Below are 16,510 nucleotides of genomic sequence, written 5' to 3'. Positions count from 1 at the left end.
CGGGCTGGTGTCTGTTCCAACACAGCAACACAACACAGCCATCAACACAGCCATCAACACAGCCAGCAACACAGCCAGCAACACAGGTTTGGGTTTGACTTCTTCTGAATCATACTACTCTAACACACACTCCCCTGCCTTTACACACTCTCAGACACCCTCCTCTGTCACACACACACTCTCACACACACACTCCTGTCTCATACACCCTCCTCTGGGACTGCACTCAAACGCAGAGCACCGTCAGTAAATAAGCTGGAGGAACACAACGCAGCAGCAACATGAGAGCCGGAACAGTGAGGAGCTGCAGGCCAGATTCCTCCTCCGATCAGGACATAGCAGGACACCTCGCACGCACGGACACGCCTGTCAACACAGCAGCCAAGGGGCTGGGGAGATCGTGTCATCTTTTATGAGCGCTGAAATCTCTTTAGGGTGTAAATCCCTGTTGTCTGGCCTGCCCTGATGGTCTGGCTCTTTATTTAGACTGAAGCTTTGCATACCTCTAAATAAGGACTGCCTCAACTGGACCCTCTGTGTCGGTCTCATCATCTACTGTAGACGTGGGACAGAACATCGATCTAGTCACAATCAACCGGGTGGTTCCACATCGGCACGCATGCACACTCCCATCTCACACACACTCTCACACACACACTCTCACACACCCTCCACTGCCTGACACACACCTTCCTGCCTGCTCTCAGACACACTTCTGTATCTCACACACCCTCTCGTACGCGCTCTCATGTGCACACACCCTCTGGTGCTTCATACACACTCCTGTGTGTTTCATCATCACTAGATATTGTCTCCTTTGTTGTCCTCGACAGTCCAATCATCTGGTTACAGGAGAGCGCTGGCCTCGCTTGACTGAGGCATTGCCGGCCTTTCATGTGGGCGCCTCAACACCAGCCGGCTAATATGAATTTCAAATAGCCCCCCCCCCCCCCCGTCACAGATGGTACCAGAACCACCATAAGCTCTCCTCCAACTATCACATCACACACTCCTACCAAGACTGGGATCTCACTTCCCTTGGCCACCTCTCTCTCTCTCTCTCTCTCTCTCTCTCACTCTCACTCTCACTCTCTCTCTCTCTCTCTCTCTCTCTCTCTGTGTGTGTGAGGATCAGTAGGAGGAGGAGGTGGAGGAACAGGAGACTAGTAATAGGAGGAGCAGCAGACATAGATGTAAATGAAGATAGAGGAGGAAGTTAGAGAGGAGGAGCAGGAGGAGAAGGGTGAGAAGGTCGTAGAGGGGAGGAGGGGACAGAAGATGTGTGTTTGTGTGTTCACAGGGCCATCCCTGTGATGTTAATGATGACAGTCTGGTGTACTGTAGACACCACTGCTTCACCCAAGCACCTGGCCACACACAGCGACAACCAGAAACACTCTCAAAGATAGACACACACTCACACACACTCAGTCCCTCACACACGCTCACTCACTTACACACACCCACACACACACACTGTGGAACTGAACACAGAACAGGTTCATTCACGTCTCTTCATTTCAACTTCTTATCACAAGTAAAGTAATATCCTGTCATCTCAATATAATACCAATCTGGGGAAGTCTTGATGATAGAGTCGTGTATTAGCTGATGGCGGTACTGATTCTCTTTTCATGAAAGCTATACTCATTAGCCCTTCTGCCGCTCTAATAAGGCGCTAGGATCTCCCTGAGCCTGAGTAATTAGGTGTGGGACGGAGACGGGGAGGGTAATTGTCTCGTGTCTGAGGTTCTGGGAGGATACCGGGCTGGAAATGGGCAGGTGGGAAATCTGGAGGTGGCTCTACTCTCTGACGTGACGCAGGTGTCAAACTGAAGCGGTAGAACCGACTGAGGGGAAGGTGGGAAAAAATTTTTTTTCCAGAGTGAACGAGACTATTATTTCAAACATTTCATTCTGAATTAGGGAAATCCTTGATAATGAATGATTCTCATTCTTTTGAGAATTTGTTTGAGCAGTGCTAATAAAATAGACTTGTCTCAGAAGGTTAACACGCGCTATCGAATCTATTTTCCCTTTTGCTCAGGTGCGAATAACACATGCTGGACAGATTGTATCTCTGTGTTATGTCAGACATGACGTTACAAGACATTTTAACACAATAGCCCTCTTTGGAAACCTCTCACCTGTCACGTGTAGGACCTGTGAGAGCCAAATGACCGCGAGAAGCCCGATTCCCCCGCAGCAGAACCGCTGGAAGGGCCGCCGTCTACCCTTCTGTAACTTCATTCCCAAATCGTTTGTTCACCCGTCAAAACATAACTGTTGCTGTTGCGGGCAGTTGCGTTTCCACTTTTTCTGCAATCAAGATGTTCGAAATTCTCCCCCCGCCGACTCTGTTGTCAAGTTAGTTGAATGCAAAAGGCGGTGTTAAATCCTCGCCGACTCGATTCAATTCGGATTATTCAGACTATTTCATCCTGTCAATAAAGCGCACCGTGACATCCATGTCTTGAGTTCAAACGAGATTACAAATGAGGATTGGGTGGAGAGGTGTCGACAACACCCACGGCCGCCAGAAGAGAAGATTGAAAGGTCGACAGCAGATCCCAAAACCGAGAGTTCGGGCACTGGCAAGCAACACGGTCTCACTGGGTTGACGCCACTCTGACTCGCGGGCTCTGAAGTCCTGTTCGCCGTTCTGCCTCGAGCCGCTATCGTTTAAACCACTAGGCGGCGACAGAGAAGGTATAGCCTAAAATGTGTAGTATAAGCAGGCTGTACAGGCTGTTAGTGTAGATATAAAATGCAGAATAAATCAGTTTGGAAAGCTGTGTGACGTTTTGCATTCATGACCTGAATGACCTCAAGAGGATTACTCAAGAGGGAAACTGTTTCCACTTCTGTTACACAGCAGAAAAGTAATAGTTGGCCGGGTTCAGACGTGGCCTGGCTGTTTTAAATACCTTTTTGTTATATTTTACTTCTGGGTAAGGATTCTAAACATAACCATAAATCACATATGACACACACACACCGCACACAAATACACACACACCACACACAAATACACTCCCACACACAAAAAGGCACACCACACACACACACACGCTCATACGCTCTGTGTTTACAGAACATTGATGTTGACGAACCTGTGTTAAGCCCTTGAGCATGTCGCACACACGTTGTGCTCTGAGCTCTGGGGAAGATTCTGCCCCGAGTGCTCCAACCCCAAATAAAGACATAAGCCAGTGCATTGTTGTCATGACCCATCTCCAGGTGTCACGCCAGGGAAGATGAACTGCTCCTCGGTGGCCTGTTGTTTAGGAGTGCTTTCCAAGGGACAGAGTCCAGGTAAATGTTTGTGTGATGGTGTCATGCAGTGTTATGGATAAGCCTTGCGGAGGACAAGACTTTGAAAATATATCTTCATAACACGCTCACCCCGACAGAAATGTGTCGTAAAGCATGTTTAGCTTCGGGACCCCTGCTCCAAGAGGAGTCTCCATGAGTGCGTTTCAACTCCAGACCTCCTAATCTGCTGTTTCCAACACATTCTAACCCTGGATCACAACAGCATTGATAGGTCGCCAGGGAGGCATGTGTTTCTTTTGATAAAAACGTCTGATAAATGAATCTAAAGGTGTCAAATGTGTGTATATGCGTCAGATGAGAGCAGACTGAGGGCAGCAGAATGGGTGTCGGAAGAACGTGTATCTTCAGGTGCATGCGTGTGTCTGAAGCGTTTGACTTCAGTGTGTGTGTTCACAGTGTGTCTGCGTCTTGACATTATGTATGTGTTTCCGCAGAACGTGTGTGTGCTTTCAGTGTGTGTGTGTGTTCCTCACAAGGGTCTCTTCACAACTTGTGTGTGTGTGTGTGTGTGTCTTCTCCAGGAAACAGGAAACACACAGCCATTATCATACAAGCATCCGAGCAAAGACAGACCAAGCGTTTATAAAGGTACTGAGGATTCTTTATTGCCATGATCCCTCCAGTTCACAGTACATGAAGAACATTTACTAACTTCAGCTTCTCATGAGGGCATGAACAGGTCGGGGCAACAGCGTCACTGCAAACTGTTTTGTTGTGTGTGTTTTCAGATACATTCCCTTGGCGTGACACTAGTCAGTTCAGCATCAGGCTCTTAGCCATGGCTAAACTCAGTGCATAATGTGTAGGATCCTCACACGTCATGCGCCACAGCGCCCCCTATCCTTCACAGGGCACATAGCATCAGTGGAAGGAGTGATTCTACTCAAGCTCTACTCCAACATTAAACAGCCCGTCTAATCACAATGGCCACAGACAGAACTGTTTTCTACACGTGCGACAGAGGGATGACACACCAGAGCACGGCATCCCGGCGTGAGGTTAGCGAGGCGCGAGCTACGACCGTGTTCGTCCTCAGGGACGATGGGATGTCGTCCACTATAAGGCAAACAAATCAGGACAACTGGAGTAAAAACAACATAGTCGTACATCTCACTTAACGGGATGGTCAGGAGCTAGACAAAGGGGTGTGACTCTGGGTGGAGACTGTTGGTTTCCGTAAGATCATGACGTAGCTGATAGGCTGATAGGCCGTGCAGTGTCTGGGTAAGTAGACCCTAGCTAGAAGCTGTCTGGACGGAGTGTGTTTGTCTTATAGTATTTATGAGTTTCTAGTGCACCGAGAGTATGCTTTGGGAATATCTCATGTTTAAAAAGGAATCATTGGAAGTTGTGTTTTCGTGCTTCAGATGGTTATGGTCCAAACAGGAAGAAGATTATAATACTTCCGTAAACTTGCAGACCTCACGTCTGACTGAAACACAGTCCACTCAGACATCTCCTCATGGCCCTCCTGCTGAGCATAGCCGCTGCCTACTGTACAAGGCGGGCCCAGTCCCTTCGTTAGGAAGAGACACGACCACACCTCACAGAGGCTCCCAACAAAACCTGAAATAACGTCCATGTGACTGTCCGTTTAGTCCACATTATCCAACTGTTGTTTTTAGTTCAATGAATACCAGTAAAGTGTTTCTCTGCAGTAACATGGCAGTTTAGAGTGATGCAAAATGTTGCTGCGTAGTTACTTACTGGTTAATGTAACCTTTCATGCAAAGTTTTGCTTTGTAGTGGCATGATAGTAACCTTGATGTAAAAGTGTGGCTATCTATTTTCCTGTGCCCTTGATGTAAGGTGTTGCTCAATGGTCTGACCAGCCTGCATCCTCTCTGGGTGAACATCTGGCCCAGGGGAGCCACAGGTCAGCTGGTGCTTGGTTGTTCTCAGAGAGTCAGAGTGCGTGCTGTTAAGGAGTCCCTAGTGGGGGTAGAATCCTTCCTAGATGAGGAACTAGCGATGGAGCTTTGAATGAAACAGATACTACAGTAATTTACGCAAAGCAGTATCATTTTCAAGGTAATACTATAGACTAAGAACTTTGCTGAAATGTTGTTCCTCGCGTCTTATTGTCTACAAAAGAGATACTGTTTCGTTTCTGCTTTCCAAACCCTCTTCATGTCCTTTTGCAAGAGCATGACTTTTCTCTCCCCCCCCACCCCCCTTTCCACTGCCTCCCACCCCCCTTACCGCCACCCCACCTCTTCATATTAAAACAACTAACAAGGAATTCCACATTGGCAAGATTAATAAGTTATTACATTTTATACATACATACACACATACAGAGGGGAGCTTGGAAGTTGCCGGGCATCGTTTTCATGCTTGAACAACTTCCTACAATCTAAAGAACTATACAGAACACAGTTAAACAGAAAATACTGTTGTCCCTCATCCCACCCTATGGCCCAGGCCCCAAGGGATTCCACCCTTAGAGACAGCAGGAATCAAACAGCCCCTGTGGACTCCACCCTTAGAGACAGAACGAATCAAACAGCCCCTGTGGACTCCACCCTTAGAGACAGCACAAATCAAACAGCCCCTGTGGACTCCTGGGCTAATGTCTGTCTGTCTGTCTGTCTGTCTGTCTGCATGTCTGTCTGCATGTCTGTCTGCATGTCTGTCTGTCTGTCTATCTGCATGTCTGTCTGCATGTCTGTCTGTCTGTCTGTCTTTCTGTTTGTCTGCCCCACTCTGGAGGGCAGACACAACCCAATACACTAAAAGAACACAGAACACTTCAGCTGTACATGTCTTCACATAAAGATAAATTTAGATTTATAATTTAATCAGAGTTATATCATAATCTGCTGGTACCTGGTAATCACAGTGACTCTAAATTAAAATTACAAGAGGAAGTAAAGGAGTATTTACAACAAAGAAGAGCGTTGAGTCCGAGTGACTGGCGATTGTTTGGCATCCCTTTTGGAGTGTTGAATATGTGTGTGTGTGTGTGAACGTGTTAGTGTGTGTGTATGTGTGTGTATGTGTGTGCGCATGCGTGCATGCACGCGTGTGTGTGTGTGTGGTTCTGCAGGGTGCAGGAGAGCTGCCTTGGCCCCAGTCAGCAGACAGTGTTGAAGGAGTGCCGTCTGGGCTCACCTTTGACCTCCCATTGTTTCTGGCGTCTTCAACGCTGCACCTGAACACAGGGTGAGGGGAAGCAGAACAAACCCACGTTCACATTTCAAGCAAATCATAACCTGGGCGCGTTGAATACGTCTCCCTGGCCTGTGCTGAGAGAGGCTATGCAAAAAGTGCAAGGAGAAAATATTGCAGCGACACACACAAAAATACTGGAGGGTGGTATAGGGCCCCTTTGCCACACTTCACATCCCTCCCTGTTAAGCCACACTTACAAACACGGAATAGTCTCTGAAGACATCAGCCAAACACAAAACATATTTTAATACAAATGTGTAACTATAATGCTCTTTTCTAAAGGACTCCGTTTTAAGTTAAATCCCTACATCGTTTTTTTTCTTCTTCTGTTTGTGGAGGAATTAAGAGCTGCAAGACAAGATTCAGTCCAGCAGGGGGCGCACTTCTCTTCAGTGTAGCTGCTACAGTCAACAGAGGAAGAATATGAAGGTCAACTCTCCAGACACAGTCTCATGTACAGCTGAGGTGTATCGGTGCGACATCTTCTTCATTCCTGTCACAAATCCTCGCAGTTCCTCTGACGAAAACGTCCCAAAGAATGTCAACCCCGTCGGCTGCACTCCATCTGAGTCATGAGAGATGGGCATCTCTGCTACCGATCCGTCTGAAGGGCCCAGAAACACTCAAATGGTACTGAGGAGTCCCCCGGGGGAGGGACAGTGACCCGAAACAAAGAGACCCGGTCCCTCGAATGGGGCCGCTGAGCGAGGGGGTCAGTGTACGTCACTTTGTCTTCTGAAGCAGGACCACGTCAGCGGCCACCTCATTGTCAGACCCTCTCTCCTCTCGTGATCCACAACTGAGCTGCTCTCCTGTAGAGGGTGCATGGCATGTAGAGGACTGGGCAGAGAGAGGGGAAGGGGTCTGGTGGTCTTGTGTGCGTAAGGAGACACACTGTTTTGGCTCTGGTGGATAAGACGTCCGCCTCACATGCTACGCAGCATCTTTCTAGTCAGTCGAACTGCTTCGAAAGCAAGCGCTATTCAGCCCAACTTGTCAAGTATGTAAGATAGAAGAACTATGGTGATACACACGGGCACGCACTCGCTCACTCGCACACACACACACACACACACTACAGAAACAACTATGGTGAAGTCAGCAGCCTCTGGGTGGGCTGTATATGGGGTCAGTCCATGAGCAGGACCAGCACACGGAAAACTAGGATGGGTGATGCATACTTTTGAACCCCAGGATCGTCCCAGGATACTGGGACAGGGATGATATACAGAGAGGGGCGGGTGCACTTTTGTTTACTCGTATGTGTGTCTGCGCACACATCTAGTACTGTTCTGGTGGGACATGTATTGTATATGGTCAACGTGAAGTGTACACAATTGACTTGGTGTGATTTTGTGTGTGTGTGTGTTTGTGTTTGAGTATGTGCCGAGCATGCATACGTGTGTCTGTGGGTTGTGTGTGTATCCATACTGTGTGTAGACATGCTACAATGTGTGGATGTGTGTGTGTGTGTGTGTGCATACACATGCTACTGTGTGTGTGTGTGTGTGTGTGCTACAGTGCAGTGACAGAGCTAGCAGGGCTTGTTGACATTGCACAGCAGCTCGGTGACTTTGATGAGATGGGCCACCGTGGTCTGGGACTCCTCCTGCAGCCGCTGGTTATTCTGCCGGAGGCTCTTCACCTCAGCCTGCAACACCGCCTTGTCCTCCTTCTCCTGCCAGGGGGCGGCACACAACAACACCCGTCTGTCAGACCACCATGGCTGGGAGGAGGAGGAGGCTGGGGGGGTGGACAGGGGAGGGTGGGAGGGTGGTGGTCAGGTGGAGATGGGAGGGAGGGTGGGGGTCAGGTGGAGATGGGAGGGAGGGTGGGGGTCAGGTGGAGATGGGAGGGAGGAGGGAGGGTGGGTGGGGGTCAGGTGGAGATGGGAGGGAGGAGGGAAGGTGGGTGGGGGTCAGGTGGAGATGGGAGGGAGGAGGGAGGGAGGGTGGGTGGGTGGGGGTCAGGTGGAGATGGACATGGAGGAGGGAGGGTGGGTGGGGTGGGGGACTTTGGGGTGGAGGAGGAGGTGGATGTGAATAGGGTGATGGGTCGGATGGGTGGATAAGAGGTAGGGGTGGAGATGTGAGGTGGGGGTGGAGATGTGAATGAGGAGGTGCTGGTGGAGGAGGGAAAGGGATGAGGTGGACTAAGTGATGGCGGAAGGGGAGGTGGTTGAGGTCGAGGGCGGGGGACAGGTAAGGGATGACTGCACATAGACAGCACAATTACACACAATTACACAATGGGTTGAGACATACAACTTACAGACTCTCTCTCTCCCTCTCTCTCTATTTCTCTATCTATCTATATCTCACTCTCATTGACTATCAGTCACTAACACAGAAAAACATCAATGACAATCAAATGAACTGTGTACGTTCTTATGGCGGAGATGACAGTTTACTATGGCAACCACCTATTTTGATGTCCAATATCCAATTATTAAATGCATGGCACACCAAATGGGGTACAAATACAGTTATCGAGTAAGACGAGTCTCAACATACCATCACCTAACACTAGGTGTCACCCAACCTCCAGGATGATCAAATCATCATTTGTAACTCTTAAAATGGTGATTTGCCACAGTGCTTCCTGTTTGCTGGGTGATTTGCCACAGTACTTCCTGTTTGCTGGAGGCCTGGGACCGAGAACAGGAAACCACAGCTTTGGGTCTGGCTGAGCAGGAAGCTGTCACACCGAAGCATGCTGGGTCTGATGTCATTGTAAGCATATTCCTGTCTGATTTACTGGTCTGAATATCTAAGATAGCACGAGAGGTTTCTTCAGCCCGGCATGGAGGGGGTGGGGCTTCTCACAGCTCAGTGTAGAATGATGAGTTTGGTATTATCATCAATCTGTCTCATTAGGGGACTACAGTGTTACTAGTATACAGCTAGTATACTTTACTATAGTCTTACCCTCACAATCTTAGTATTCTACAGTGTAGCTCAAGGAACCATACTTTACATTTTTGTAGTGGACCCTAACATACCCTAGTAACTGTAGTTTACTAGTGTAACCTAGAACCGTAGTCCACTCAAGTACAGCCTTTGAAGAACTGGATGGTAGAGATCTAACTTTACACTCTCCACAAAGAAAACGATTTCAGACTTTGCTACAGGTGTCTGTCCAACCTTTTAAATGACCCACAGCTACTAGGAATCCTCGTGTGCTTGAATAACACTCCAGTTTAAGTATGACCTTCCTAACATGGCTGCTCCAGGAGCTGTTCTGGCCCTCGGGCACCATGACAACCATGCTCAGTCTCCAGGGCAGACAGCCAGCACTGCATGATGTTCACACAACGACCAATCACAGGGTCTTACAGGTATCACATGACTGTCCTCTTCCTGGACAGGGAGCCTCCCTATTGGCTAGATATCTGTGGCCGAGAGGAACTAGATTGATGATAATACAGGGTTAATGGAGGTGTTAGGAAAAGGAGGGCGTTTACAGAAAATAACAAAGGTTAAGGATTTGTCTGTGTTTGGTGTTAGAATAGTGGTGACAAACACTTGCAGGGCTGGATATGTCTGAGCGTCATGTCTCACGCATAAAAGACCAAGTTGGGTGAATAGCATTTGCACCGGCTCGGAACTGAGTCTCACTTCAACTGCGTGAATTTTGTTTCTCGAATTCAGATCTCCCGTTTCCTCCAATTGGCGGTGTGCTTGATGACGCTCTGAAAGACCACTGGAGATCGTCTGTTTGCATTTTCCCTGGTTCCTTCTCTCACTCTCTGCTCTCGCTCTCCCCAATTTCCTCTCTCTCTCTCTCTCTCTCTCTCTCTCTCTCTCTCTCTCTCTCTCTCTCTCTCTCTCTCTCTCTCTCACACACACACACCCCCTTCCCCAACGTCCATGTCTCCTCCAGGTCCTCAGCAGGTCAGCAGGTGCTCTGTATGGGATCGTGAGCGTGTCTTTGTGAGAGCAGCAGCATGAGAGCAGGGCCTCCAGTCCCAGAGAGACCCGGTCACTCAGTCACTGTCTGGAGATATGAAAGCGTCAGTGGAGGGAGAAGACGGTGCCAAGAGGTCTTGAAAGTAGCGAGCGGCGATGACAGAAGTAGCACGTCTGCTTGTCAGGTCTTGGAGGAACTGAGATTCTCTGGTGCGTGTGTGTGTGTCTCAGTGTGGGGGGCGGGGGTAACCTATCCTTGCGGCGGGAATGAACTTCCCTCCACTCCTCCACTCTCATAGTCGAGCACGGTTAGGTCTTGTTTTAGTAGCTCAGGAGTCCAAGCGTTATTGTTGTTTTGTTGTTGTTGGGTTTTTTTATGACACAAGAACAAAAAATCTCATGCGGTACTTGCCTCCACTGCCTTTGGTGGTTAAGTGTTGAAAGAGTGACCATGGCCGCCCCCCGGTATCCCTCCAGCCAGGACCCTCACCTCCACAGCTCACCCTGCCCAATGATAAGACAGGTTGCTGGGGCTAGACCCACCCTGCCCCTACCCTCTATCACCTCCGGATGTTTGTGTGTGTCTGCTGTACCAATGAGGACTCCGGGGGGAGCTATGTGTGGGGAAGGGGGTGTGGTTTGGTTAGGCAGGAGGGGGGGGGGGTGGTGTCACTGTGTGGGCAGGATGCTGTGTAGAGGAGGGGGCAGGTTGGGGTGGTTGGGGGGGGTCAGGGGGTCTGAACAGGAAGTACCTTTTGCAGGTCGTCCTGGAGTCTCTTCAGCATGGCCTCCAGCTGGGAGACCTTCTCCTCCAGGTGTCCCGGAGAATCACTGCAGGGCGGAGACACACACACACTTAGTACTGCTAGTTTATGTATCCTTTGTATAGTTAGACCACATATTTAAATGTAAGATTCCTATATGTTTACTGTATGCACCTTCCTGCCAAAGCAAATTCCTTGTCTGTGCAAACTTTCATGGCGAATAAATCCCATTCTGATTCTGATTCTCAGCACACACACACCTGATACCAGGGGGATTCACTGCGGGGCATACACCCTCTTCAATACCAGGAGACTCTGACTCCACACACCATTTGGAGAGGACAAGCAGACACACAGCAGCCTAAAACAGTGAGTGTGTGTGTGTACTGTGTGTGTGTGTGTGTGTGTACTGTGTGTGTGTGAACCACACACACCTGTCCTTCATGTCCTTGATCTTGCCGTCGGTCTGTCCGCTGAGAGAGGATCCGTCTGCTCCAGACAGAGTCCCATCTCCTGCTCTGCGGTCTGGAACATGGAACAGTGTGGTCATGCTGTGTGTGGTCAGGGTGTGTGGGGTCAGGGTGTGTGGGGTCAGGGTGTGTGTGGTCAGGGTGTGTGTGGTCAGGGTGTGTGTGGTCAGGGTGTGAGTGGTCAAGGTGTGTGTGGTCAGGGTGTGTGGGGTCAGGGTGTGTGTGGTCAGGGTGTGTGTGGTCAGGGTGTGTGTGGTCAGGGTGTGTGGTCTTGTGTGGTCAGGGTGTGTGTGGTCAGGGTGTGTGTGGTCAGGGTGTGAGTGGTCCTGTGTGGTTGTGGTCAGGGTGTGTGTGGTCAGGGTGTGTGTGGTCAGGGTGTGAGTGGTCAGGGTGTGTGTGGTCAGGGTGTGTGTGGTCAGGGTGTGAGTGGTCAGGGTGTGAGTGGTCCTGTGTGGTTGTGGTCAGGGTGTGTGTGGTCAGGGTGTGTGTGGTCAGGGTGTGAGTGGTCAGGGTGTGTGTGGTCAGGGTGTGTGGGGTCAGGGTGTGTGGGGTGTGTGGTCCTGTGTGGTTGTGGTAGAGCTGCTGGGAGCCTCACCCTCTCGTGACAGGGCCTCCAGGATGCTCCTGCAGGCTGACGCCAGGTCAGAGATGGACTGCCACTCCTCCTCCGACGAGTCTGTGTTCTCTGACAGGACTGGGAGAGGGAGGGAGGAGACAGGGGCGTCAGTCTGTGTTCTCTGACAGGACTGGGAGAGGGAGGGAGGAGACAGGGGCGTCAGTCTGTGTTCTCTGACAGGACTGGGAGAGGGAGGGAGGAGACAGGGGCGTCAGTCTGTGTTCTCTGACAGGACGGGGAGAGGGAGGGAGGAGACAGGGGCGTCAGTCTGTGTTCTCTGACAGGACGGGGAGAGGGAGGGAGGAGACAGGGGCGTCAGTCTGTGTTCTCTGACAGGACGGGGAGAGGGAGGGAGGAGACAGGGGCGTCAGTCTGTGTTCTCTGACAGGACGGGGAGAGGGAGGGAGGAGACAGGGGCGTCAGTCTGTGTTCTCTGACAGGACGGGGAGAGGGAGGGAGGAGACAGGGGCGTCAGTCTGTGTTCTCTGACAGGACGGGGAGAGGGAGGGAGGAGACAGGGGCGTCAGTCTGTGTTCTCTGACAGGACGGGGAGAGGGAGGGAGGAGACAGGGGCGTCAGTCTGTGTTCTCTGACAGGACGGGGAGAGGGAGGGAGGAGACAGGGGCGTCAGTCTGTGTTCTCTGACAGGACGGGGAGAGGGAGGGAGGAGACAGGGGCGTCAGTCTGTGTTCCCCCACACAGAGGCTGCTCTGAGAGCTGTATGTAGGACAGTACGGCAACGCAACAGGATCACATTCATCCTGGTGATGGCTTGGTGAGCTATGACAAAGAACTGCCACCAGGGGGGGTGTGACCATGCGCTCTAGTCTGGATGTGTGGTGGTCTAGATGTTAATAGTCTAGATATGTGATAATCCATATGAGGTGGACTATATATGTGGCAGTCTGTGGCAGTATAGATATAGTATAGGATAGTGTAGATACATGCACAAGGTTATACATCCCCTGGGGTTCTAGATGTGTGGCAGTCTGGATATATGACAGAGTATGGGTATGAGAGATGCTGGAGGAAGGACAGAACAGCCTTCCTCTGAAACAGAGCGCGTGGAAAGAGAGAGAGAATCGGAAAGCTCCGAATCCGAGACCCCCCCCCCAAAAAACACTCATCCGTTGCTGAAAGGATGAGCGTGTGCAGAGTGATGACTCCCCCAGCCTCCCAGCAGCGATGGAGGGCGAGAGCAGATGGCCTAAAGGGAGCTCCTTGATTTGGGGCAGCCTAAACCGCCCTCCTCCCACCCCCCATCTGTCCCTCCTTTAGTCTGGGGCTGGTGGGGGGTGGCAGGGGGGCGGGGGTAAGAGCAGGGGAGGTGGGGTATTGGGTTAGGGGGATAGAGGGCAGCGTAGATGAAAGACGAGGGACAAAGGGGATGGGGGGGGGGGTGGGGGGGTGTTGGGTGGGAGGGTAGAGGAGGATAATGAGGAGAGGGGTTTAGGGGAGAAAGGGTCTGGGGGCTAAAAAAGGATTTGAGGCTCAATTACAGCCGAGGCCACTTCTGAGCAGTAGTAATGGCTGGTTTGGAGCACCATTAGCTCATATCAGCTGCCATGGGCTCCAGTGTCTATGGTGAATGAGCCTGAGTGTCACCCGGTTCCTCTCCTTCTCCTCGGGCACATAATGGCCACTCTCGCGCTCTCTCTCTGAAGGATCCTAAGGGCTTTGTTCCGCCGCTCTCTCTTTTTTCTCTGATTGACTGCTTACCTGTCTACCTTTCTGTCTGCGTAACTGTCTGTTTGACTGTCTGTTTCTCTGCTCGCTGTCAGTCTTATCCGTCTGTGTCTTTCTGCCTGTCTGTCTATCAGCTTGTCTGTATGCCTGTCTCTCTACCACCAAGTGTCAGGTCAGAGGGTGTGTGTGTGTGTGTGGGGGGGAGGGAGGGAGGGGGCGGGGGAGATACCCACTCTTGGTGATGGAGTAGTGGAGGCTGAGAGCTCTGGAGTTCCTCTCTGCTCTGTCCAGACAGGAGAGCTGGGAGGAGGCCAGCGAGGGCCCGCCGTCCTCAGCCAGCTCAGCGCCCACCGACTGCACACACAAGAACAGGATCCGTTACCTCCAGCGACAGACAAACAGATCTCGATCGAGATCTAATCTAGACCAGACATCCTAAAGAACTGGCTGTATTTTTCGACCCGACACAATGCCACGACATCGTTCATCGACAAAACATCTTCTGCAATGTGCCTTGAAATGAAATCGGTTTTGTGGGCGGGCGTCTGTTTGCCAGAGGGTTACATTTACATGTAGTCATTAAGCAGACGCTCTTATCCAGAGCGACTTACAGTAAATACAGGGATATTCCCCCCTCCCCACCGCAAGTAGGGTGCAGTGCCTTGCCCAAGGACACAACGTCATTTTACCCGGCCAGGAATCGAACCAGCAACCTACTGATTAATAGCCTGATTCCCTAACCGCTCAGCCACCTGCCTTCTGCAGGGTGTGGCTCACCTGATCTCCATCCAGCGGGGCCTTGGGTTTCACGGCGAGGATGAGGTCGGGCGTGGCGTCTCGGAGCGCACCGGAGTTCTCGTAGATGTGCCCGTCGACCTTCAGGCCCACGTTGTCATACACATGTCTGTCAGGGAGGCAGGTGGGGTCAGTGCGACCACAAACTAATCTGCTGTTTATGCAGACCGGCTTTTCAATCCAATCTAGGGGGCCAACAGAATCTCTGAGGCGATCAAGTAATCTTCAGGATTGCAGAGATTTAGGATAAGATTTGACGTTGATAGCTTGAAAGCTTGTTCTTCAAACCCCTTCAACACACACATACACACAATGGAGCGGATCAGAGGAGGAGAGGGATTCCATACCTGTCACATATGTCCCTGCAGTGAGGGTCCCTCTCCAGGGAGCAACTTCGTGTCAGCTGGGCGGCAGGGTCCTCCGGGGCCTGGAGGGGAGGGGCCTCCTGTAAAGAAGTGGCCCGAAGCAGGGGCAGGCTGCCGGGGGAGAGGAGCGACGTCTGACCCTCCTCACCCTGGACCTTGTCTGAAGAGCGATCCTCTGCCTCTCCTCCCTCCACCTCCACCTCTATCATCTCTGCCTCCCTGCCCTCGCCTTGCTTCCTCTCCTCCTCCTCTGGCTCCTCCTCCTCTGGCTCCTCCACCTCCTCCTCCTCCTCCCTCTCATCCAGCACCCAGGCTTCCCCGGACTGGCCCTCCCCAGGTTTACGCTCAGCATCCTGGATGGCTTTCTGGTACAGCTCAGAGAAACTCCTGGAGGCAGAAGACAAAATCCAAATAATAATAATGAATACAGAATGATTGTTATTATTATTATTATCCATAAAGAAAGATGTTTTCATCCAAAGCAATATACAACGGTGGGGTGGGGGGGGGGGGGTTTGAATAAACAAATGATTGATTTGAAGTCAAATGCTCCACCACTAAGCTACACATATTACATAATAATGCATTCATTTAACAGCTTTCATCCAAAGCAATTTACAGCAGGGATTGGAACTTGCGACCTCGTGAACTGCAGTGTATTTCTCTACCAGTGGGCTCTCCCCCATCCCATGGCACCATGCTGTGTGATTCTGTTCCTCCAGTCAGTGCATCATGGGTCTGTTTTAGCATTCATCAGTCTCACGCTGCTTTTATAGAACAGGACAACCTCCCTGTGCTCTAAGGACGACAAAGTGTCGTTCCTGGCTGTGACAAAACGACAGTCTGGTTGACAGTCCGCGCGCTCTGCTGTTGTTGTGTCTGAACATTCCAGTCAAAACTGAATCTACAAATGAGCGGGTTGTTTTTAATAGGCTGGTAGCTGGCCGTGGTGAGCCTTGTGTTTGTGAGCGAGCGTACAGACCTGGAATACCCTTGACTTACTACTACTTGACTTAATCAAGTGGTCGCAAGTTCAAATCCCACCTGTATGGTATGCTGTTCTGGATAAAAGTGTCTGCTGAATGGAAACTTTATTATTATTTAAAAGGCTCCATGGGCAGCTCCCATCTGGCTGACGTTAGGAGGATCTAGGCCTGATGCTACTACAGTGACCTAGTCCTGAGTCATTAGAGACCATTAGAGGAATTGATTGGTGGTGAGCCAGCTGGTGTGACACAGCCTAGGACTCACCAGAAACAATGGAGTAAGCTGTGACCTCAGAACGGCGCCCTCCCAATTCATTTGTTCCCCTTCCCACCCCTCCCCACCCCTCCTCCCCCCTCCTCCCATGCTAAGCTTTCATCCCCTCATCAGCATTACCAGTCAGACAGCTCAC

At 50.8% G+C, this 16,510-nt stretch overlaps 2 protein-coding genes across 2 annotated transcripts in view; both read right to left on the bottom strand.

Moving 5' to 3' along the window:
• LOC146287908 (sodium/potassium/calcium exchanger 3) overlaps positions 1-2,743 on the bottom strand; it is a 19,108-nt gene extending 16,365 nt beyond the window's left edge. Inside the window, exons 1-2 of the mRNA XM_084698908.1 lie at positions 2,148-2,743; positions 1-11 (exon numbers count right to left, since the gene is read on the bottom strand). The exon at positions 1-11 is cut by the window's left edge and continues 124 nt beyond it. Of these exons, the coding sequence (XP_084555034.1) occupies positions 1-11; positions 2,148-2,250 (114 nt within the window). The 5' untranslated portion in view covers positions 2,251-2,743. The remainder of the gene's footprint in view (positions 12-2,147) is intronic.
• A 2,850-nt stretch (positions 2,744-5,593) lies between these two features.
• sipa1 (signal-induced proliferation-associated 1) overlaps positions 5,594-16,510 on the bottom strand; it is a 33,258-nt gene continuing 22,341 nt past the window's right edge. The window contains exons 10-16 of the mRNA XM_084698344.1: positions 15,097-15,501; positions 14,732-14,858; positions 14,188-14,308; positions 12,248-12,346; positions 11,617-11,707; positions 11,171-11,249; positions 5,594-8,188 (exon numbers count right to left, since the gene is read on the bottom strand). Of these exons, the coding sequence (XP_084554470.1) occupies positions 8,045-8,188; positions 11,171-11,249; positions 11,617-11,707; positions 12,248-12,346; positions 14,188-14,308; positions 14,732-14,858; positions 15,097-15,501 (1,066 nt within the window). The 3' untranslated portion in view covers positions 5,594-8,044. The remainder of the gene's footprint in view (positions 8,189-11,170; positions 11,250-11,616; positions 11,708-12,247; positions 12,347-14,187; positions 14,309-14,731; positions 14,859-15,096; positions 15,502-16,510) is intronic.

This window comes from Hypomesus nipponensis, chromosome 5, assembly GCF_054491055.1.
Source record: "Hypomesus nipponensis isolate SF chromosome 5, ASM5449105v1, whole genome shotgun sequence".
In the NCBI taxonomy this organism is placed as follows: domain Eukaryota; kingdom Metazoa; phylum Chordata; class Actinopteri; order Osmeriformes; family Osmeridae; genus Hypomesus; species Hypomesus nipponensis.
Note: the sequence above shows the minus strand (reverse complement) of the source record. Positions and strands in the feature narration are given on the sequence as shown.